Below are 24,626 nucleotides of genomic sequence, written 5' to 3' on the forward strand. Positions count from 1 at the left end.
TCATAAAAAGTATCAAATAGGTGATATCTTAATGTATCCGCTGACGAAAAATCAAGAACAATAAAAATGTCTGTCGGAATAACTTAATGAAAAAAAATATAATTTTCCGGATTTCATGGCTATTTAGGATTAAGGATTATCTACTGGGGAACAATAATGAAATATCTCTCCGACCAACTTGATAAAAAATATAATTTTCCAGATTTCATTGCTATTCGGGATTAATATTATCTGAAGGAATACAATAAAATATCCCTCCGAACTTGATAAAAAAAATATAATTTTCCAGATTTCATTGCTATTTGGGAACACGAATTATCTGCTGGAAAACAATAAAATATCCCTCCGAACTTGATAAAAAAATACAATTTTTCAGATTTCATAACTATTCGGGATTAATATTATCTGAAGGAAAACAATAAAATATCCCTCCGAACTTGATAAAAAATATATAATTTTCCAGATTTCATTGCTATTTGGGAGCAAGAATTGTCTGCTGGAAAACAATAATGAAATATCCATCCGAACAACATGATAAAAAAAAAAAGAAAAAAAAAATATTTTCCAGATTCCATGGCTACTCGGGATTCAGGATTATCTGCTGGAAAACAACAACAATTAAATGTTTCTCCGAATAGCTTAATAACAAACAAAACATTTTCCAGATTCATGGCTATTCGGGATTACGGATTACCTCCTAGATGCTGGTCAAGATTTAAACTCCAAGAATCCTGACTGTGGATCCAGACTGGCTTGTGAAGTTGTATCCTACCTGCCCTCTTCATTGTCTCCGTAAGAAAAGATAGAATTTTTTTTTTTTTTTTTTTTTTTTTTTTTTTTTTTTTTTTTTTTTTTTTTTTTTTTTTTTTGCTACTCAATGTAGAGTATGTACAGTCACTCATACAAGTTGGTAGATGTCCGGGTGTTTGAGGGAGATTTCCATTTCACTAATTTCTGGACGGCAGGTGTTTGGGAACCGATCAAGTATTCAACTACATGTAGTCGAATATTTGAACAGTTTCGTGCTCCCAGACACCTGTCATCCAGAAAGGGGTGTAATGGAAATCTCTCTGAAACTCCCGGACATCTACCCAACTCATGAATGACTGTACAATGGAATATAACATTAAAGATAAATATGTAAATGATTATTCAACTGGCATTAGTAAATACGAAATAGAAATCAAGCATTGGCAGGATAAAACACGTACCAGCTAAAATAATTTAAAAACAAATGAAAATTACTATTAATGCCTTAAAAGAATTATCTTGAATACCAAAAACTTTACAATTATAAAAAAAAATCTATACTAACGTAGCTGTGACAAAATTCTGGAATGGTCTCTTTAGTTGTCCAACCTTTAGATGTTTAAACTTTACAAATGCCTTTTTATTTGATTGCTACTCTCTATCAGTTCTATTACACAGTCAACTGTATGCAAATATTTGCATTCCCCGAGTATTCATGTGCGTGTGAAAAACTACGAATGTTTTCATGTTTAGCCATGACTATTAAAATGTTCGGTGTAGTTTTGCTACATATGCATTATCTAATATTGACGCGTATTTTTTTTTTCTTTTTCAATTCAAGTGGTGTTTCAGACACTAACAATTCCATGATTCAATATTATACGTTCTAAGAAGCGAGAGATTTCAAAACTAATGAAATATTAATTTGCATTCCCTGGGTATTCATGTAATCTGATAAACTACGAATGCTTTCATATTTAACACTGACTATTAAAATGTTTAGCGTACTTTTGCTACATATGTATTAATTATTCAATATTAACGCCCGTTTCTTCTTGTTTTTCTATTTAGCTTGTTGGCATTGCTTCCATCTGGAATAGAAGAAAAAAGGTCCCTCCTTATGTCTGCCAAATCTGGGAATTGTGCTCTGGCCTACGACAGCTGCCCAATTTCCTTGGACATTACCCAAGTAACACAATGGCTTTAGTACAAATGGTGACCTTTTCTTGATGCTGGAGACTCGCCAAAAAAAGGTTACTTAATTTTGGGTACAGCACTCATTTCATTAGGAATGTTCACCGGATAAATAAATGGAATGGAATTTGAAACATTTAATTTCATTAATACCTGATTCGTTCTTGTGACTCTGTTAAAGGGACTCTCTTTACGCGACTCTGTTTACGAGCACAGACAAGATTAATTATATAAAGGCATTATTCACATCAATATTCATTAAGTTACATCAATGAACGATGATAAAGTAGAACTTTCAGCAACAATTTTATCAGGTGTACGTCTTATAAATATACTATAATAATAATAATAATCTTAAGCAGAGGTAGAACCAATAATCATAGGAGCACTAAGGACCATACCTAAGTCATTGAAAAGGAATTTTGAGAAGACAAGGAGCCGATGTAGCCCCAGGACTTGTGCAGAAGAACGTGCTACTTGAAACAGCAAATATAGTGAGGAAAGTGATAGATTCCTAGGGATGTAACCCGAAAAGCCCACACAAAAATTCACCAGTCTCTGTAGATTGATTGACAAAAAAAAAAAAATAATAATAATAATAATAATATTAATAATAATAAAATTACCAACACTTCTACTTATACAGGTTCTGTAGTTATTTATCATGCATGACACATGAAATTACATACCTGCACACACATCTATCTATCGATCTATATAGATAGATAGATAGATAGATAGATATTAGTTTGTGAGAAAGCACAGTTTAATTCTAACAGTACTGACTCAGAAATGCCAATGAACAAATAGAATTAACAGGATCGATTGAGAATAAGAAATCACATACAGTAAGGACACCAAAATGGTAGTCTATGAAGGGTAAGGAAATATCACTGTTGGGGTCACGAAGTCAGCAGGAACATTTATAATATGAAGGAACGAATGCTGTGAGAATTGTGATTATGAAACTAGAGGTTTATTAATTGAAAGAGCAGATTATTATTATTATTATTATTATTATTATTATTATTTATTATTCATTATTATTATTATTATTATCCAAGCTACAACCCTGGTTGGAAAAGCAAGATGCTATGAGCCCCGCTCCAAAGGGGAAAATAGCCCAGTGAGGAAAGGAAATAAGGAAATAAATAAATGATGAGAACAAAACTAACAATAAATCATTCTAAAAACAGTAACAACGTCAAACAGATATGTCATATATAAACTATAAAAAAGACTTATGTCAGCCTGTTCAACATAAAAACATTTGCTACAACTTTGAACTTTTGAAGTTCAACTGATTCAACTACCCGATTAGGAAGGTCATTCCACAACTTGGTCACAGCTGGAATAAAACTTCTAGAATACGTGCAGTATTGAGCCACATGATGGAGAAGTCCTGGCTATTAGAATAAACTGTCTGCCTAGTATTACGAACAGGATGGAATTTTGAACAGGCATGAGCTGGGTATGTAAGGGAGACAAAAAGATAGTGAGAGATGGGTTTAAGAATTTTGGCCATACAGCTAAGCACTGGCACCTGGGAGGCCATTCAAGGCCTTTGTATAACTGAAGGGAAATCCATGCAGATGCAGGATGCACACAAATTAAGAATGCAAAAGTGGTTGCTGCTATGAGCGATTAGATAAGAGAAATATTGATAGTTATTTATTTTAATCTTGTTGTTCTTCTTAAAATATTTCATTTTTCGTTGTTTTCTTTTCTCACTGAGCTATTTTCCCTGTTGGAGCTCCTGGGCTTATAGCATCCTGCTTTTCCAACTAGGGTTGTAGCTTAGCAAGTAATAATAATAATAATAATAATAATAGAGCCAAGACAGGGAGTAATAAAAACTTGAAAAAAGAATTCTAGGGGGAGGAGGAAACTGTACTGTGAAAAGAAAGAAGAGAAAATTAAGACATGAGTAAAGAGATGACTAAAAACGTATGTCAGCAACTTAGAAATATGACATTCTGAAAATGGAACAATGAATTGGAGTTGAAGAGTGCGAGTGGTTAATTCGCATGAATATTTCGGAGTAATGATGGTGGATGTGACAAGATGTGAATTGTGAAATAGGTGAAGTGAGGATGATAGCAGGGTCTGGAAGATAAGAGAGGCGCCGTTGGAAACAAAAGCTGGATTCTCTGAGAATTTTCTCGAGACAGCTATCTATCATGGAAGTCGAGGTTAAATATAAACACATATTTGGGGGAAAGGGCACATGTTGAAGTAAACTGACAGTGTAATATATATAAAGGTAAAAGGATTGAAAAGGAGAGAACGTCGAAATACAAATGGAACTAGAAAAAACACTGAGTGCAGACCTCTGCCACGGCAGCTTATTTCTAGATACTAGCTTGGCTTTCCCAGAATCAATTTAGACCCAAGGCGTATCTGAAGCCTGTTCAATAACCATGTGCGAACTTGGGGTGAAGGTTAGGGTTAATTCGGCTGACCTTTTGCTCGACCTTGACTCTTGACCAAGGACTTCCAAAATTTAATTCCTTCCCACGTCTCAATATAACAATTAATCCCTAAAAGTTTCACTACCTTGCGAGTAGAATTGTGGCCAGGAAGTTGTTCACAAATGAACAAACAAACAAACAAACAGGGGCAAAAACATAATCGCCTCCCAACTTCGTTGATGAAAGTAATGACCCAAACACTTTAGCTTCACTGACAAAATGGAGCCTGTTGTCTCCAGTCCATTAGTTACTGAAAGTGTATTATTCAATCTCAGGTGATTTGAAATTAAATATATATATATATATATATATATATATATATATATATATATATATATATATATATATATATATATATATATATATATATATATATATACACACACATATAAAAGCGTTCATTCTAGATAGGGTTAAAAAGGTATTGGGACTCCTAACGGATATACAGACATAAAGACCCCCCATGAATGGCAGAGGCAAGGGACAGTGACACTGCCCTATCAAGCAGGACAACGCCCTAGAGCATTACCATATAGACATACGATCAGCACCCAAGCCCCCTCTCCACCCAAGCTAGTACCAAGGAGGACCAGGCAATGGTTGCTGATTATTCAGCAGATAGACCTATAGGCTCTCCCAAAACCCCCATCCTTAGCTCACAAAAAGGTGAGGCTGCAACGATTAAATGAACTAACGAGTTAGAGCGGGGCTTGAACCCTAGTCTAGCAATCACCAGGCAAGGACGTTACCAACAGGCAACCTTTGTTGTCTCCTGCAAAAGGGGTATTCTGAAAATATGAACATAGCTATCATTAACAAATACAAAAGCTAGAGATCATTTCATACCTTCTGTTCAACACTTGAGGGTACACTCGGGCACGCTATTCTATCTTATTTCTCTTCCTCTTGTTTTGTTTAAGTATTTTTACAGTTTATAGAGAAGATATTTATTCTAATGTTACTGTTCTTAAAATACCTAACTTTTTCTTGTTTTCGTTCCTCACTAGGCTATTTTCCCTGTCGGAGCCCCTGGGCTTACAGCATCCTGCTTTTCCCACTAGGGTTGTAGCTTAGCAATTAATAATAATAATAATAATAATAATAATAATAATAATAATAATAATAATAATAATAACAAGTGAGCAAGTCCTGAACGCGGACATGGTCCTCGTAGAGGACATACCTCCGCCAAGGTGACCTAGAGCGCCATATGTCCTAGAATCATGAATTGATGTGACTTCGACCTTCACATGACCTTGACCTTCACGTGACCTTCAAGTGACCTTGACCTTCACGTGACCTTGACCTTCACATGACCTTGGCTTCAAGTGACCTTGATCTTCAAATGTACTTGACCTTCACGTGACCTTGACCTTCAGGTGACCTTGACCTTCACGTGACCTTGACCTTCAAGTGACCTGCTTGACTTTTGACCTTCAAGTGATCTTTGTTCATTTGCCACTGATACTTAATATGACATTGATATAATGCACCAATATGACCTTGACCTTTGACCTTTATAAATTTGAACATCACCCATGGGTTGCGCCTGGACTAGGACTTCCCTGTTGGCTTATGCAAAAGTCAGTGCTTTATTTCTGTCTCTTGATATGGCCACTTATGTCATAGTGACACCAGTGACCCCTGTGACCTTGACCTTGGGGTGACCTTGACCAAAATTTAATCAGTTCTTCCATACACATTGGGGAACTACTTGGCCAAGTTTGAAGTGATTCCGTGTAGAAATGTGGCCTCTACGTTGTCCACAGACAGACAGACAAACAGAGAAACAAACAAACAAACAAACAAACAAACCGAACCGAAAACATAACCTCCTGGCGGAGGTAATAATAATAATTTGTTGAGCACAAGACAGTCAAGCATATAAGCAAAGCAAGCATCTCGAGAGGCTACAGAAAGACAGGAATTCTTCGGCTGTGACAATTAATGTCCGATACTGAAGAGAGATATTATATTAACGACCCGTTACTGATGACAGTTATAAAAAATTAAGTAGCCGTAAATACACACACGACTTGCGCGTTATTACATTAGTTTAAGCAGAGAAAACCGCACAGGAATAAGTAAAATGATTTTTTGATGGAGATGGTTTGGGCATGCTCTTCCCACTCCCCAAGAGGAGATTAGTTCACCAAACGTTTAACTGGGCTCCACAAGGCACTAAAAGCATTGGAAGACCCAGGCCTACATGGCTGAGGACTATGAAGCACGAAGTGGGAGATGATGAATGGAGAAGCATTGAATTAAAAGCTCAAGACAGAGACGACTGGCGAAAATCTAACCGAAGCCCTTTGCGTCAATAGGCGTAGGAGGAGATGATGATGATGATGAAAAACCCAAAGGTTATCTGTTGTAGTTCACAAGTCCAAACTTCCTATCCATAGGCAATGATTATCTTGGGATTGTGGAATGAGAAGCTCATCTACAATACAGGGTTGCAGGACTTCGCAGTAATTTCTGCCCTTGTACAAAGATACTAATATGGCACTCTAATAATACTAGTCCGCAGCCCTAACCATATCCTTATCTCACGAATCATACTGAACTTCTGACAAAACCATACATTTCTTAAGACTCTACAGGTAATTTTCCCAGGTTAAAATGCCAATTATCTCGATAAAGAAGATTATACTTATTCATGTGAAAACTGGTGGAATCAGTACCAAGTTAATTACCTGTTTTATGGAGAGTAGTTTGTAGAAAATTAGTTTTGCAAATTGGCTCCGTGACTATAGTTTATCAATACCTAAATAGTCCAGCGTTATTTTTCCATTAATCTGTCCTTTTCTTGTTAGTTACGAGAACCAAAAAATTACATTTAAATGTTCGAGTTTTCGGCATCTTCTCTTTGGAAATCCATCTTATATTTCTCGTAACATGCTTCAATGAACCCAACTATAAGATCGTGCGAATGCAGCGATTGACTAATTATAGTTTAGTAAACCTTTCAATAAACGTTTAAAGGCCATTCATGAATGACACAGGCAAGTGACAGTGGTACTGCCCTAGAAAGCAGGTTAATAACCCATCTCCACCCAAGCTAGGGCCAGAGAGGGCCAGGCAATGTCTGCTGATGACTCTGCAGGTAGACCTATCGGCTACCCCAAACTCCACATCCTTAGTTCACAAGGATAGTGAGGTTGCAGACCCTATAAGAAACTAAAAATGTTGTGGGGGACTCGATCCCTAGTCTGGCGATCGCCAAACAGAGACGTTTCCACTAAGCCACCACAACCCATATGAGATCTTTACATGAAAATGCTATCAGTGTCAGTCATCTACAAAACTTTGAAGGTACCTAAATGCATCAAAGTCCTAAAACATAAACACTCTTATCATCTGCTGGACAAATTGAGTCTGAAACATTCCGATTCGTGATGCATCTTTTATTACTTAGGCTGATAGATGTCAGAAATAAGCAAAGGGAGGGATCAGGGTATGACAGTGTACCTCAATACATTTCAGTGCTTTGCAAAATAATAATAATAATAATAATAATAATAATAATAATAATAATAATAATAATAATAATAATAATAATAATAATAATAATAATAATAATGTTGGGTATGACCCAAGAATGAATCTGTAACATTTTGGATAAAGTACATCAAAGTACAAATACGCAACAGTACTTTTAATTTAGTCGCAATATTAAGAAAATGGCAATTATTTTGTTTATTTTTTGTTTTTTTACAACATTACGCAAAGAACTACAATGGCAATGTCAACGAAACATGGTGTATTTGTAGGGTATGATCCAAAGACAAATCTATTGTATTCTGAAGAGAATACTTTGAAGAATAAATACGCAGTGGAGTCAAGAGAAAAATAAGACTGCTTGGAGTGGCAAGGGGATACTCTCTACTGAGTGCCCTTCTAGATTCATTGCTATTAAACTGGAAAATGGTTCACCGAATAGTGACCATTTTTATCTAATGCATATAATTTCTCATTTTTTCTTATCGACTTTTGAATAAATATTTTTCATCAGGGAATTTTTCATTACATTCTATCAAATAAAAATCTCGTCTGTAATCTTTCTGAGAGAGAGAGAGAGAGAGAGAGAGAGAGAGAGAGAGAGAGAGAGAGAGAGAGAGAGAGAGAGAGAGAGAGAGAGAGAATAAAATAATTACGTTTCATTTTACCGGTAATTCCCGTTATAAAGATTTGAACTCCAAACTCGTGGCAAATAAATTCAGAACAGAATAAATCCTCATTGGCATCCCTCAAAATATGTTTCGTTATATGCAATCGTAAAAGCATCTATTCTGGTCAGTTCTTCTTGGCATGAATATTAAAATTACGATAACAACATCATCATCATCTCCTACGCCCATTGATGCAAAGGGCTTCACGATATCATCAGTTGAAAAAGCTTCTCCAAGCATACAAACGCACTTCCATGTCGTCTATTTCAATTAAGTGTTCCCATACAGCACTTGGAAAATGCGATAAAGAATGCCACGGTATACAAACGTTTTGACGATATCATTGCCTCATAAAATTAGGTCTCGCGTGACCATTAACATTCGGTGATCGATTGATTGATTTAAAGTTTTCAGGCATCCTGACATCTGAGGTCATTGACGCCGGTAACATTCGGTGAAGGCGGGGGGAGGGGGCGGGGGAAGGGGGGAGAAGAGGGTTATAGAAGTATGTTATCAAGTTGAGAACTCATGATCCGTTCAAAACCGAGTCACACTTGCCATTTAAAGTCTTCCCGAGCGAGTAGTTGGACCGCGAGGTCTTCGTACGACGAACGCCGCAGTCAAGAGACGGACGTCATTGGTGCAACATTGTTTAACAACAGGTACTTACTTTAATTTACTTTAAGGGTTGTTTTTTTCTGATTCTATATACTGCAGGGGAACCCTACTCTCTACAGGACCTTCACAGTCATTTTATCGTATATATTACCAGATATTCAACATTTCACACAGCATATTATTATTATTATTATTATTAGTAGTAGTAGTAGTAGTAGTAGTAGTAGTAGTAGTAGTAGTAGTAGTAGTAGTATCATTATTGTTTTTACAAGCTAAACTATAACTATAATTGGAAAAGCAAGATGCTATAAGCCCTACGGCTCCAACAGGGAAAATTAGTACACTGAGGAAAGGAAACAAGGAAAAAAATAAACTGCACGAGATGTAATAAACGATCAAAGTATTACAAGAACAGTATCAATGTTAAATTAAATCTTTCACATACTGTATAAACTATAAAAACTTTAAATAACAAGAGTAAAAGAAATAAGATAGGATTGTGTGCGCGAGTGTACCCTCAAACAAGAGAATAATCCGAGAGAGGAAGATCATGGTTCAGAGGCTATGGCACTATCCAAGACTGGATAACAAAGGTTTAATTTAGAAGTGTCCTTCTCCTAGAAGAGCTGCTGAATGTCTTCCGTCTTTCGGGTGTCTAGTGGGCTCTGGGACCCTAGGAGTGCCAACCAAACACGGCTGAACCCCTCGTCAGGCCAAGAGGAACAACGAGAAGAAAAATACCCTTTTATTCTTTTTTTTTTTTATGTTGGCTATCCCCAAAAATTGGGGAAGTGCATAAAACGATTTTTTTAGTAGCCGAGAAAGTCGGAGTAATTACACATTTAAAATGTAGGAAACTTCTAAAGTTTCCCTAGAACATTTTATCTTTCGTGGTATCTGTTAGTAAATTTAGTCTTTGGGAAGCCTTTTACACATTAGTTCTAAGACATGACATATTTTTATGCCTGCTTTGTGGGGTTCCAAGACATGACATTTTCCTAAGTCTGGTTCGTATGATTCCCACACATGACACTTTCTTATGCCAGATTCGTACGGCTCCAAGACGTTATATTTCCTTATACCTGATTCGTATGGTTCCAATATATGACATTTTCTTATGCCTGATTCGTATGGTTCCAAAAACGGTAATTTCTTATGCATGATTCATTTGGTTCCAAGACAATACATTTTCCTATGCCTGATCCATATGATTCAAGTTGACATTTTCTTATGCTTCATTTGTATGATTCAAAGACTTGACATTTTCTTATGCCCCATTTGTATGGGTCCAAAACATGACATTTTCTAAAGCATGATTCATGTGGTTCCAAGTCATGAAACCTTGGAAAAACATGAATATAAGCATCTCAAATTCCTGTCTGAAGAGCGATTAATGTAGTTGAATTGGATATGTAGCAGTGTATGAAATTTGTTTTCCTTCTCAACTTGGATTCAACAGATAAACAGGAAATTATACTAACGTCTATCCTGCCTCTCATTCAACAGCACATTAAAAGGAGATTTTCTTTCCAGAAAATAATGTGGCTAAAATTAATTGCGTTCGTCATTCTTGTCTGTTGCTGTGGGGATCATTGTGCTCTCTCCAACTTCAATGAATCCATCTCAAATGGGATTCAGGGGACTTCAAATCCTGTCGGCAGAACTGGTAAGTTTGATTTAAGGAACTGAAATCAATTGTGCCTCAAGTCCCATTTATACCATCACCTAATACTACACTTTACATTTGTCTGTCTCTGATCTATTATTATCATTATTACCAGCCAAGCTACAACCCTAGTTGGAAAAGCAAGATGCTATACACCCAAGGGCTCCTACAGGGAAAAATAACCAAGGGAGGAAAGGAAATAAGGAAATAAATAAATGATGAGACCTTATGGTTTTAAGTAGTTGAATGATCTGCACAATACAAAAGCTCAATAAAGATAAGTTATATTCAAACATGTGATATATGAAATTTTATAAACCTAATGAAATTCAAATTCGACTTTAATTCCAGGTTACAGGGATCCACGCCACTTCGCCAATGCAGAAGAACGAGGCCGTTACCTTCGCCACAATTACATTGACGAGGTCTTCGATAACACTGCTAACTCATATCAGGAAATCCAACAGGATCGCCATTCTGCTCACGCAGATCACCAGTATGATCAACAGAACCATAAAACTCACATTAACTTGTTATTAGAACCAGGCAAAGGAGATCAAGAGGACCCTGTTTGCTCGAAGTTTTTCCGCTTTAGCATTCTAGGAACAGCCATGAGTATGTTAGTCCTCTTCAATGGCATCATCACTGGCACCACCTTGTACAAATCGGTTATGAGCGCCTCGTCCGATTCGACTATTAACACCATCACGAACATTAACACCAATAACAACGCAGATGTAAACACTAATGAGAATGATAACAATAACATGAATTTTAATGATAATTTTCTTGACGACCGCCAGCTCCGTCAAGGAAGGAGAGATTCCAACTTTGACTTTGAGCACTTTGATGATGACAAACTCTCAACCGAAGGAAGAAATGGCGAGACTATAAAGAGGAAAGCCAGCTGTACCTGTCCGAGGTCGAGAGGAATAAGTAAGATCTACTGAATTTTACTCTGAACCGCATTTCGGTTATAGTTTCTTTATTACCAAATACTTTATAACGAATTATTATTAATATAATAATAGTTCAAAATAAATTCTTAAAAGTACACCAGTATATTAATATATTTTATATTGTTCATTATTTCTCTCGTAGTTTATTTCCGTATTTCCTTTCCTGAGCTATTTTTCCTATTGGAGCCCTTGGGCTTATCGCATCCTGTTTTCCAATTAGGGGTTTAGCTTAGCAAGTAATAATAATAATAATAATAATAATAATAATAATAATAATAATAATAATAATAATAATAATAATAATAATAATAGTCCGAAATCCATTCTTCCAGAGTCGTGGTTATCAACAGCCAAAAGGCGTCTCCAAGGAGTGTGGGCAAGCGCCGGAGACTTCCTATCAGAGAATCCCGAGTGTGCATCCCGCATGGCCTGCGAGGTCGCCTCCCCCTACGTACCTTCGTCAGTAGCCCCGTAAGCAAAACACATACATATCCAAAGTTATTCTAAAGTAACGATAGTTTTCTTCCCTTTCATGTGAATTAATGTAATAAACCCAGACATGAAATGAACATGAGCGTAGGGGAGATAATGGAAGGGAGAAAGAAGAGGATGGAGAATAAAAAAATGCTACATATGCACACACACACACACACACACACACACATATATATATATATATATATATATATATATATATATATATATATATATATGTGTGTGTGTGTGTGTGTGTGTGTGTGTGTGTAAATATTTAAATGTATATATATATAGTGTATATATTTATTTATATCTATATATATATATATATATATATATATATATATATATATATATATATATATATATATACATTATGTGTGTATATGTATGTATATTATATATATACATATATAATGAATATATTTACATATACTGTATATATATATATATATATATATATATATATATATATATATATATAAATATATATATATATATATATATATATATATATATATATATATATATATATATATATATATATATATATATACATTTAAATCTTTACAAAAGGCATAATGTTCTCCGAGGTCTTTATATAAGTAATTTAGCTGCTTAAATTTTGCAAAATAATATAAATAAATAAATAAATACATACATACATACATTTATATATATATATATATATATATATATATATATATATATATATATATATATATATATATATATATATATAGTGTGTGTGTGTGTGTATGTACATCACTTTAGCAGAAAAAATATCTGCAAGGAAAAATGAAAAAAAAATTATAATTAAAATAAAAAGAGGAAGACCGAGTGAACCATATCTTAATAATAAAAGCATAGCATATAGATATGTTTGATGGGTTACTCATTGTTCCAAAACCAGGATTTAACTTAACAAGAAAAAATAAATCAATTAACTGGGTGAAAACTTCACTTGAGTTTTAGTTTCTCACAACAAACTATAAACCTTTAGGTCTTAGTGGCAAGACTAAATATAATCCAAGAACTTGTAAACTTTCCAATAAATTAAAAGATGTGCATGTTACTCATGACTATAGTCAATTCGTTCTAGTGAGGCAGATTTGCACCGACTCGCAGGGGAGACCTTTTAGCTCGGAAAAGTTTCCTGGTCGCTGATTGGTTGGACAAGTTAATTCTAACCAATCAGATAGCAGGACACTTCCGAGCTAGAAGGGCACCGCTTGTAAGTCAGTGCAAAAGCCCCTCATTGAAAAAAAAAAAATTGAGTATAGAATAAAACACAAAATCTTTTCCATTTAGGTTGTTAGCCGCTTTTCCCTCAAAAATGGAAGGAACGAGGACACTGCTCATGTCTGCGGCAGCTGGGAGCTGCGCACTTACTTACAACAGATGTGCAATTTCGCTGGATCCAGAGATTTTTCCATCAATGCAAGGCCTCTAATATAGAGAATGATTTATTGTTAATTTGTTCTCATCATTTATTTATTTCCTAATTTCCTTTCCTCACAGGGCTATTTTTCCCTGTTGGAGCCTTTGGGCTTATAGCATCTTGCTTTTCCAACTAGGGTTGTAGCTTGGCTAGTAATAATAATAATAATAATAATAATAATAATAATAATAATAATAATAATAATAATAATAATAATAATAATAATAACAAAGAATAAAGTGTGTAAGCGTGTCTGTGATTGGGACGTCGCCATGTAGCCTATTAGGGACTAAGTATTGCCTAACGTCCTTTATATTCTAATGATATGAACAATTTAACAGTATTGTACTGTACTGACATTTTGTTTAAGGTTATATGGCGAAAATAATAATCGTTCACAATCTAAGGTGGATATTCATTACCCTACAGCGTGTTACATCATAGAACATGCATCCAAGTAAAAATGACTTGGTGCAAAACATAAAAAAAAAAAAATGTACAGATATCAAGTAATAACGAAATACGAAGTATGTATGCACTATTTATCTGAGAATCAAAAAACTTGAATTTATGGCTATTGGAATTGATCTTATACTGTTTAATAACTAATCCTTTTTAACTCAACTTCCATACATATACATGGTCCAATGGTCTTCTATCAGTTTTTGTAAGAAAAAAAAATTAATGACAGAATATGGACATATTATGAATGGATCTTCTTACTACAATACTAATAAGCTAGGACAATGGTTGTGGCAGCCTATTGGAAACGTCCCTGACCGGCAATCTGTTGGACAAGGGGTTCGCGACCCACTCAAGCTTGATAGTTTCTTGTAGTGTCTGTCTCCTCCCAACTCCGATCTACGTTGATGGAGGCAATGAGCATCTACATCAGGGCCTAAGCAAGGGGGTCCAAGAGCCTGTGAGCAACATTTCTAAGGTACAGAGGCAAAGGGGAAGGTAGTGTGATGCTCTCGTATACCACGTTCAGCCAAAATGTTGAACAAGCTGACATAAGTCTTTTTATAGTTTTATGACATATCTGTTTTAAAGTTGTTACTGTTTTTAGAAGGATTTATTGTTAATTTGTTCTCATCATTTATTTATTTCCTTATTTCCTTTCCTCGCTGGGCTATTTTTCCCTGTTGGAGCCCAAGGGCTTATAGCATCTTGCTTTTTCAACTAGGGTTGTAGCTTGGCTAGTAATAATAATTGTGATAAAACAAAGGAAACAGATGAAGCGTCAAAGGAAAAAGACAAAGAAATAGCAAGATTAGAAGACAAAGAATCTATTCTGGAATTCTAAGGAATATTTTACAAGATGGACTCAGCAAAGGGAAGAAGTCTGACTTTCTCTAGCTTTGTTACCTTATGAAGTTTCACTTGCACTGATTCTTTGTCAGGTGAGCAAATGGAAAATAAACCATTCCGACTTCTTCTAGTATGTCGTGCTGGGATAGCGGAACTTATGGTTTTGTGGCATGAACATATAACTATTAGAACGTAACAAGAAAAACATATAGAACTTGAAGATCTCATAAGTAATGCCATTGCCTCTGTATCATGGTCTTCCACTGTCTTGGGTTAGAGTTCTCGTGCTTGTGAGTACACTCGGGCACTATTCTATCTTATTTTTCTTCATCTTGTTTTGTTATAGTTTTTATAGTTTATATAGGAAATATTATCTTAATGTTACTGTTCTTAAAATATTTGATTTTTCCTGGTTTCCTTTCCTCACTGGGCTAATTTCCCTGTTTGAGACCCTGGACTTATAGCATCCTGCTTTTCTAACTACAGTTGCAGCTTAACAAGTAATAATAATAATCAGATCCTATTCAAATAAGCTATGTGTAGTTCCTGTCATGCAAAGTATTCGCTTGACATCACTGTGCCGGAAAAAATATGAATAAATTGTCTTCAAATGATTATATATTACTCCACATTGATCAAACCCCTAGCAGACTATAATGAACAGTGTACATTGCATATCTTCATGTAATTTATCTAATGCCGTTCTGAATTTCTCCGTTTACATTGACATTGATGAGATGTCTGTTGTCAATATCTAAAATGGAAGTTACTTGAAAATATTCTAAGAAACGTTTACCCCATGTCACATATTTGCACAATATAACCTGCATAAATATCATATACAGAGCTGCAGGTAGGAAATCAAAAATGTGGATGCAAAGGGGGAGAATCCAGAAGAGAAGCAAGCAGGTTTGGGTCGACCTTGGTTAGGTTAGGTTAGTAAAAATTGGATGTAGATATAGGATTTTGGTAAATTTATAGAAAAACATGGGACAACAATTTTAAGTGAAAAAAACTTTTACTACAGTATTTGATGTGCTTCCAACGAATTTGACCTTTGGGCATGCGAAAACAGGACAAAACATGACTATTCAACACTTTTGAGCTTTTTAAAAAGGGCACAGAACCTAACAAACCCTACTAACCTAACCTAGTAGTTTCCAGGTCACAAACCTAATTATTCAACACTTGAGATTTGTAAAAGGGTACAGAACCTAACAAACCCTACTAACCTAGCCTAGTAGTTCCCGGGTCCCAAATCTGATTATTTAACACTTTTTGAGATTTATAAAAGGACAAATAACCTAACATGCACAAACACAAAAACGGGAGCCGAAACTTCTGACTTGCAAAAAGTACCTTAAACCAAAGAATGAAATAAACATTTCAGGGGATGAGGATCCTCATATTTTGTGGAATTTTTCATGGATTTATTGTGTGTTCCAGAGAATAATGTATAAAGAAGAATAGGTTAGTTTTATCATTATTTATTGATTCGCCAGTAAATTTTCCCCACCTAGAACTCCTGGTTCCCCCTGGGTGGCCCCCATTACCGTAGGATATATGAGGGTATATCTAACTAACTATTCATTTGCATGGGAAATAAAGGTCATTTTTGAAGAAAACGGGAGTTTTCCTATCTATACTAGAATTTTCTTATTTATAAATTTTGCTCCGTGTTTTTCTATAATAATACCAAGATGGGTAGGCTATTCCCCGCCAAAATTATTTTAAAATGAAATAGTGCATTCTGGGAGGAAAACAAGAGGTTTAATGATTAAATAATCATTCACAAATTAAATGAAACACCATGAATAAAATTTGGCCAATAAATAACGTGAACTTCAAAAATTCAGGAGTGGCCCTAGTCTAAAAACTTCCCTTATCAGATACACATAAGCTACTGTATAATCTAATGGCTCCTGACAAACTGTTAAAAAGATACTAATGGTTAAAAATGTGCTTAAAACACAGTCGTTGCACTTAATATAAAAAAAAAAACAATGTTATAACATTGAGTACTCACCAATGCTTCGGTTCCATAATGTTCTCCAGCTGAAATACTAATTTTGCAGTCGATTGATCGAGTAGCCAAACCCAACCATTTAGAATCCCCATGTACTAATGGCAGTTTCATTTCGATCTCGTTTTTCAACTGCTGTTGCAGAGATAGTCTTCGTGTGGCAGGTATCTCTCGTTATTCTCACTATTTTCCCTAAATTCTATATTACGATCTCTAGTTAATCCCACTTCCTTCCCCAAATTCTATATTACGATCTCTCGTTAATCCCACTTCTGTCCCCAAATTCTATATTACGATATCTCGTTAATCCCACTTCTTTCCCCAAATTCTATATTACGATATCTCGTTAATCCCACTTCTTTCCCCAAATTCTATATTACGATCCCTAGTTAATCCCACTTCCTTCCCCAAATTCTATATTACGATCTCTCGTTAATCCCACTTCTTTCCCCAAATTCTATATTACGATCCCTAGTTAATCCCACTTCCTTCCCCAAATTCTATATTACGATCTCTCGTTAATCCCACTTCTTTCCCCAAATTCTATATTACGATATCTCGTTAATCCCACTTCTTTCCCCAAATTCTATATTACGATCCCTAGTTAATCCCACTTCCTTCCCCAAATTCTATATTACGATCTCTCGTTAATCCCACTTCTTTCCCCAAATTCTATATTACGATCCCTAGTTAATCCCACTTCCTTCCCCAAATTCTATATTACGATCTCTCGTTAATCCCACTTCTTTCCCCAAATTCTATATTACGATATCTCGTTAATCCCACTTCCTTCCCCAAATTCTATATTACGATATCTCGTTAATCCCACTTCTTTCCCCAAATTCTATATTACGATATCTCGTTAATCCCACTTCTTTCCCCAAATTCTATATTACGATATCTCGTTAATCCCACTTCTTTCCCCAAATTCTATATTACGATATCTCGTTAATCCCACTTCTTTCCCCAAATTCTATATTACGATATCTCGTTAATCCCACTTCTTTCCCCAAATTCTATATTACGATCCCTAGTTAATCCCACTTCCTTCCCCAAATTCTATATTACGATCTCTCGTTAATCCCACTTCTTTCCCCAAATTCTATATTACGATATCTCGTTAATCCCACTTCTTTCCCCAAATTCTATATTACGATCCCTAGTTAATCCCACTTCCTTCCCCAAATTCTATATTACGATCTCTCGTTAATCCCACTTCTTTCCCCAAATTCTATATTACGATATCTCGTTAATCCCACTTCTTTCCCCAAATTCTATATTACGATATCTCGTTAATCCCACTTCTTTCCCCAAATTCTATATTACGATATCTCGTTAATCCCACTTCTTTCCCCAAATTCTATACTACGAAGTACATAGTTAAAATCAACCCATAACCCGTCATTAGCCTAAGGTAACAAGATTCTTTTTCTTGATACATTTGAGATAATACCACTTAAAGAAATCATCGCCCATAAAACCATCACGAATCAAAGTTCAAAAGATAAAAAATACATAGTTTAAAACATTTTCTTTCACTTTGTAATGAGAATAATCGATCTATTTTCATCTGCGAACAACACTTCCTACTGCGTTCACTCAGAGGGAGTCTTCGTGATTAAATACGTTACTTGTTACTTGTTGACATACTACGTCCAAATCAAAATCTTCATTGGTATTCTTGAACGGACCAAGAGGTTTCCGGCTGGTACAGAATTACACAATAAAAACAAGGTCCAATATCAAGGACCAAATCGCCAGACGCAAACACAATTATCCTGGAAGTGACTGCACTGTCTACGACTGCTTCTTCTTTTAAGATTGTTCAAAACTTCGGAGCTATTTTTAGAGCAATAACTAATACGTTAAAACTAATGTTGTAAATACCCACAATGGAGGGAATGTAAACTGTATATTTTTTTTAAAATGAGGAGGAAGATTTGATACATTTTTTTGTTGTTTTGGCAGGGATATAGAAAAGAAAGGAATTAATTGAGCTACAACAACCATACGAGGAAGACCTAAAGAAAATAGTAGGATTATTTTTTTTTTGGTGAAACATATATAGGAAAGAAAAAAGAATTATTAAACCAGGTGTGGAAGAAAAGACATCACAGTATAAGGAGATAAACTTGGGAGGCGCCGTTGTAACAGCTATGCCTCACCCCTGAACCTGAACCTGACTGTTATTGATAAAGGCGAATCGTAATGTATGTGCTAAATAAATTTTGCTGAGACTGTTAGGTGTCCATGTCATTGAAAGTGGATCTATTCGGTTTGAGTGCCAATCGAATTTAAATGTTTTTTTTTTTATTCCAAAGTATGTATTTTGATGTGGAAAACCCTAAAATGATAACCATTTTGTGGAGAAATTATTTATTAACACTTAAATTGGCTATTATCAATCAATATCTTACTGAAATGCTGCGATTTCTCTGTGCGCTTTCTTGATTTTCAGGGCACTACTGAACCTAAGAAAACCCACCTAACCTAGCATAGGGGCCCTGTATCCCTACCTAGGCCTACCGGGGGGGGGGGGGCCCTCCCCCCCTGCGACACCCCCCCCCCCCCTTAAGGCTACAGTGATTTTCGGGACACTACCGAACCTAATACAACCACCTAACCTAGGGCCCTGTACCCCAACCTAGGCCTAGCCCCTGCGACCCCCCCCCCCCCCCCCGTTACACCCACTACCTATCACATCCATCAATAAATAATTTCTCCACAAAATGGTTATCATTTTTGGGTTTTTCACTGTCTGGGACTACGAGTCTACGACTGCTTCTTCTTTTAAGATTGTTCAAAACTTCGGAGCTATTTTTAGAGCAATAACTAATACGTTAAAACTAATATTGTAAATACCCACAATGGAGGGAATGTAAACTGTAATTTTTTTTTTAAATGAGGAAGATTTGATAATTTTTTTTTTTTTGTTTTGGCAGGAATATAGAAAAGAAAGGAATTAAGTAATTGAGCTACAACAACCATACGAGGAAGACCTAAAGAAAATAGTAGGATTATTTTTCTTTGGTGAAACAAATATAGGAAAGAAAAAAGAATTATTAAACCAGGTGTGGAAGAAAAGACATAACAGTATAAGAAGATAAACTTGGGAGGCGCCGTTGTAACAGCTATGCTCACCCCTGAACCTGACTGTTATTGATAAAGGCGAATCGTAATGTATGTGCTAAATAAATTTTGCTGAGACTGTTAGGCGTCCATGTCATTGAAAGTATTCCAATGAGAACATGAAGACCACTTGCACATATACTGTATATAGTACTATCGTTCACTGACAACCACTGCGTCTCCTATGCACTTCATTGTATATTTTTTCCAATAAATTTGATATTTTTAGGTGAAATATAAGAATCAAATCCATTTTGACAGTACAGTCAGTTACCAACCATTACCCAAATCCCAAAACCAAGGTATGGACATAGATAAGACATATAATGAGAATGGCAGACAATAGATGGACATTAAAAATAACAGATTTGGTCCTTAGAGATTGTAAAAGAAGCAGGGGAAAAAATGACGATGGATCGACGAACTAAGGAAGTTTGCGGGCGTGGACTTGTACAGAAAGACCATAAACAGACGCAAGTGGAATGACATGTCTGAGCCATTATTCTGTAGTGGACTATAAGCTGCTGATGCTGCTAATGATGATGATAAAGGTGTGTGTTAGTGTGTGTGTGTGTGTATATATATATATATATATATATATATATATATATATATATATATATATATATATATATATATATATATATATATATATATATATATATATGTGTGTGTGTGTGTGTGTGTGTGTGTGTGTGTGTGTGTGTGTGTGTGTGTGTATGCTACTGACAGGGATTAACTCGAGTACCCGGGGATAAGCTTAGGAGGCGTAGGTCACCACTTAGCTGGGTAAAGTTTGGCCAGTCAATTCTTGTCAATCGTTGAGCCTATTTAACTTCTTTCCACATCAACACATGAAAAGATTGTCTAAAATATGTGCAGATTTGGTTTTCATAATAGAGAAAATAAAGTAAACAAAAATGTCACTTTTCATCGCTTCCCACAACATGAAAAACTTCAAAAGAAATTAGTAGGCCTACACCTCTGACGGTAAGGTTCTTCAGGTAAATATTGAATTATCTCTTAATATATTCCTTAACAATATTGTAGTATGAATTCTTATATTCATTTATGTGAAGTGTTGGTGGATATATCTTATATAGTTGATATATGGTATATATTTGCAAGTATCGTTATTCATCTTAGTAGCCTATGTATATATATATATATATATATATATATATATATATATATATATATATATATATATATATATATATATATATATATATATGTGTGTGTGTGTGTGTGTGTGTGTGTGTGTGTGTGTGTGTGTGTGTGTGTGTGTGTGTGTGTGTGTGTGTATAAGAGAAATGAGATTAGGATTTTTGTTTATTTATTCCATAAATAAGAAACATTTACAAATAAGTTTAAGGTAAACATACAGAATTTATGTAACTAATTAAATTAGATATTAATTATTTTTGGAGTATGTTAACTGAATCATACTAATAAATCAAAGGATGCCTCCAAATTCTAATAAGAATCTTATTTTGTAAAATGCTGTATTTGATTAAGAGATTGTTTACAATTAACGGAAATATTGAAATCGTTATTTAGTAAATATAATTTCACAGAAATGTATCTATAATGATTTAATTAACATTCTATGCAAAAAAAAAAAAATATGAAAATAAGCCATGGGAAAATAGCTGCAGACATAAAACAGATGTGAAATCCACAAAATTGGAGGGCTTTCCCGTAGACTTTTTAGCATGCATTTCACCAACCCATTTGAAAAATAAAAGTTTAACTGTTACTGTTGGTGACAGGGAGTGAAAAATTTTAGAAAATAGCAAATTAAAAACACTGCCCATAGTGCGACTGACGGTATTTGTGGGAGATCGTGTGTATTAGAGACGATTACAACCTATGAAGCATAAAATGTTAAGTATAGAGCCAGCGTATGTGGGAACGGACCGATTAATGGCTAAATATAGCACAGTAACTGTTGTGCATGGTCTAAGTATAGTATCTCAACCGTGTAGTTGTGGTACAAAGTCTTATTAGCGGCGTAGTGACTGAACAACGTCAGCCACACATAACAATACACGTGGTTCCGACATTCCAAGAGTTGATTTGCTGAGGATTTTTTTAACATCGTTAATTTTCTTCTTTTGCCATGTGTTACAGATAAAGTTGATGATGAAGAATGTGTTCTTATGTGTGTGCTTAATTCATTGAGGTCAGGTCTGTGACAGCATTGATTATTATTATCATTATTGTTATTATTATCATTATCATTATTAGCTAATCTACAACCCTAGTTGGAAAAGTAGGATACTGTAACCCCAGAGGCTCCAACAGGGGAAATAGCCCAGTGAGGAAAGGGAAAAGGGAAAATAGAATATTTTAAGATGAATAACAACATTAAAATAAATATCTCCTATATAAACTACAAAATCTTTAACTAAACAAGCGGAAGAAAAATAAGATGGAATAGTCTGCTCGAGTGTACCCTGAAGCAAGAGAAAGAAATACGTATGATACACACTGCTAAGTGAAGCTGATACAAAAAGAGGTTAGGTGTGTTCCATCGGGCGAATTGAATAGGTATTTATATGGTTCCTGGTTGCGGGGACCGGGGCAGTTCCCGAAGGGCAAGCGGTTACGGGATTAAAATTCCACTTCTTGGCGAAGCAGTATTAGAGAAAGTGTAGATATGATTACCTTATCTATCTTCATCATCAGCCGTTACTAGTCCACTGCAGAGCAAAGTCCTCAGACATCGCCTTCCACTTGCGTCTGTTTATGATCTTCTTTTGCTAGTCCACGCCCGCAAACTTTCTTATTTCCTCAATCCATCGTCCTCTCTTCCTTCCTCTGCTTATTTTGTAATATCTATGAACCCATTATGTTAATTTTAATGCCTACGTCCTCATCTATAAACTCCAAACTATCTCCTATTTAAGCAATATTTAATATCTACGTAAGCCATCCTTTGCCAGTTTCATACTTATTTTTACCTCTGAATTGACTTTATTCCTATTTGCATTTACTTCACTTTCTGACTGAAGCTTTTCTCTTTAACTTAGGTTTCATCCTCTTTTGTGGTATCAACGTTTTCCTTTTCTCTGGTTCCCTGTTTCCCATTATTCTATCCCTGGTTCCTTCCTCATGTATCTCAGCCACTATTTCATCCATACTTTAAGGTGGTAGGTTGGCCAGGGCACCAGCCACCCGTTGAGATACTACCACTAGAGAGTTATTTGGTCCTTTGACTGGGGTCCTTTGTCTGGTTAGGCAGTAGTACATTGGATTCTTCTCTATGGTTACGACTCATTTCCCGTTTGCCTACACATACATCGATTAGTGTGGCCAATTCTTCACATATTCTTCTCTGTCCTCATACACCTGACAACACTGAGATTAACAAACAATGCAGCTCTGCTCAAGGGTTAACTACTGCAATGTAATTGTTCAGTGGCAATTTTTCTATTGGTAAGGATAGAAGAGACTCTTTAGCTATGGTAAAGCAACTCTTCTAGGAGACGGACACTCCAAAATCAAACCATTCTTCTCTAGTCTTGAGTAGTGCCATAGCCTCTGTACCATGCTCTTCCATTGTCTCTTGGGTTAGAGTTCTCTTGCTTTAGGGTACACTTGAGCACACTGTTCGTATTTCTCTTCCTCATGTTCAATTCAAGTTTTTATAGCTTATATATGAAAGATTTATTACAATATTATTACTGTTACTAAAATAATATATTGTACTTGTTAATTATTTCTCTTGTAGTTTATCTATATCCTTAATTACTTTCCTCACTGGGCTATTTTCCCTGTTGGAGCCCTTAGGGTTATAACATCCTGTTTTTCCAGCTAGGGTTGTAGCTTAGCAAATAATAATAATAATAATAATAATAATAATAATAATAATAATAATAATAATAATAATAATAATATATCCATTATCTGGTGATATGGAATGGGGTATTTATTCAGTATTAGCCTACTCTTGAAGTGCTAGTGGCAATATCTTCATCATCTACACAAATCCCACTTGACTTTCCGTTAAACTATATTTTACATCCAATTTCCCGGCAATTCGTATGTCTTCCCTGTCCTTGTCAATCTTAACTGTTTAGCAGATTAATCACACTCTCCATAATTCCTCCCTTTCGGGTTGTGGTGGCCGATGTGGTAACGTCCCTGACTGGTGAACTCCAGACTGGGGTGTGAGACCCGCTCAAATTTGTTAGTTTCTTTGGTCGCTGTAACCTCACCATCCTTGCGAGCTAAGGAAAGGGGTTTTGAGTTTGGGGAGCCTACAGGTCTATCTACTGACTCATCAGCAGGGATTGCCTGGCCCTCCTGGTCCTAGCTTGGGTGGAGAGCGGGCTTGGGCGCTGATCTTATGTATGTATATATGGTCAGTCGCTAGGGCATTGTCCTGTTCGATAGGGCAATGTCCCTGT

At 35.5% G+C, this 24,626-nt stretch overlaps 1 protein-coding gene across 1 annotated transcript in view; it reads left to right on the forward strand.

Moving 5' to 3' along the window:
* The first annotated feature begins 9,166 nt into the window (after nt 1–9,166).
* Nucleotides 9,167–24,626, forward strand: part of LOC137639771 (uncharacterized) — a 37,340-nt gene continuing 21,880 nt past the window's right edge. Inside the window, exons 1-4 of the mRNA XM_068372018.1 lie at nt 9,167–9,249; nt 10,739–10,871; nt 11,223–11,807; nt 12,163–12,301. Coding sequence (XP_068228119.1) covers nt 10,745–10,871; nt 11,223–11,807; nt 12,163–12,301 — 851 coding nt within the window. The 5' untranslated portion in view covers nt 9,167–9,249; nt 10,739–10,744. The remainder of the gene's footprint in view (nt 9,250–10,738; nt 10,872–11,222; nt 11,808–12,162; nt 12,302–24,626) is intronic.

This window comes from Palaemon carinicauda, chromosome 1 (assembly GCF_036898095.1).
Source record: "Palaemon carinicauda isolate YSFRI2023 chromosome 1, ASM3689809v2, whole genome shotgun sequence".
In the NCBI taxonomy this organism is placed as follows: domain Eukaryota; kingdom Metazoa; phylum Arthropoda; class Malacostraca; order Decapoda; family Palaemonidae; genus Palaemon; species Palaemon carinicauda.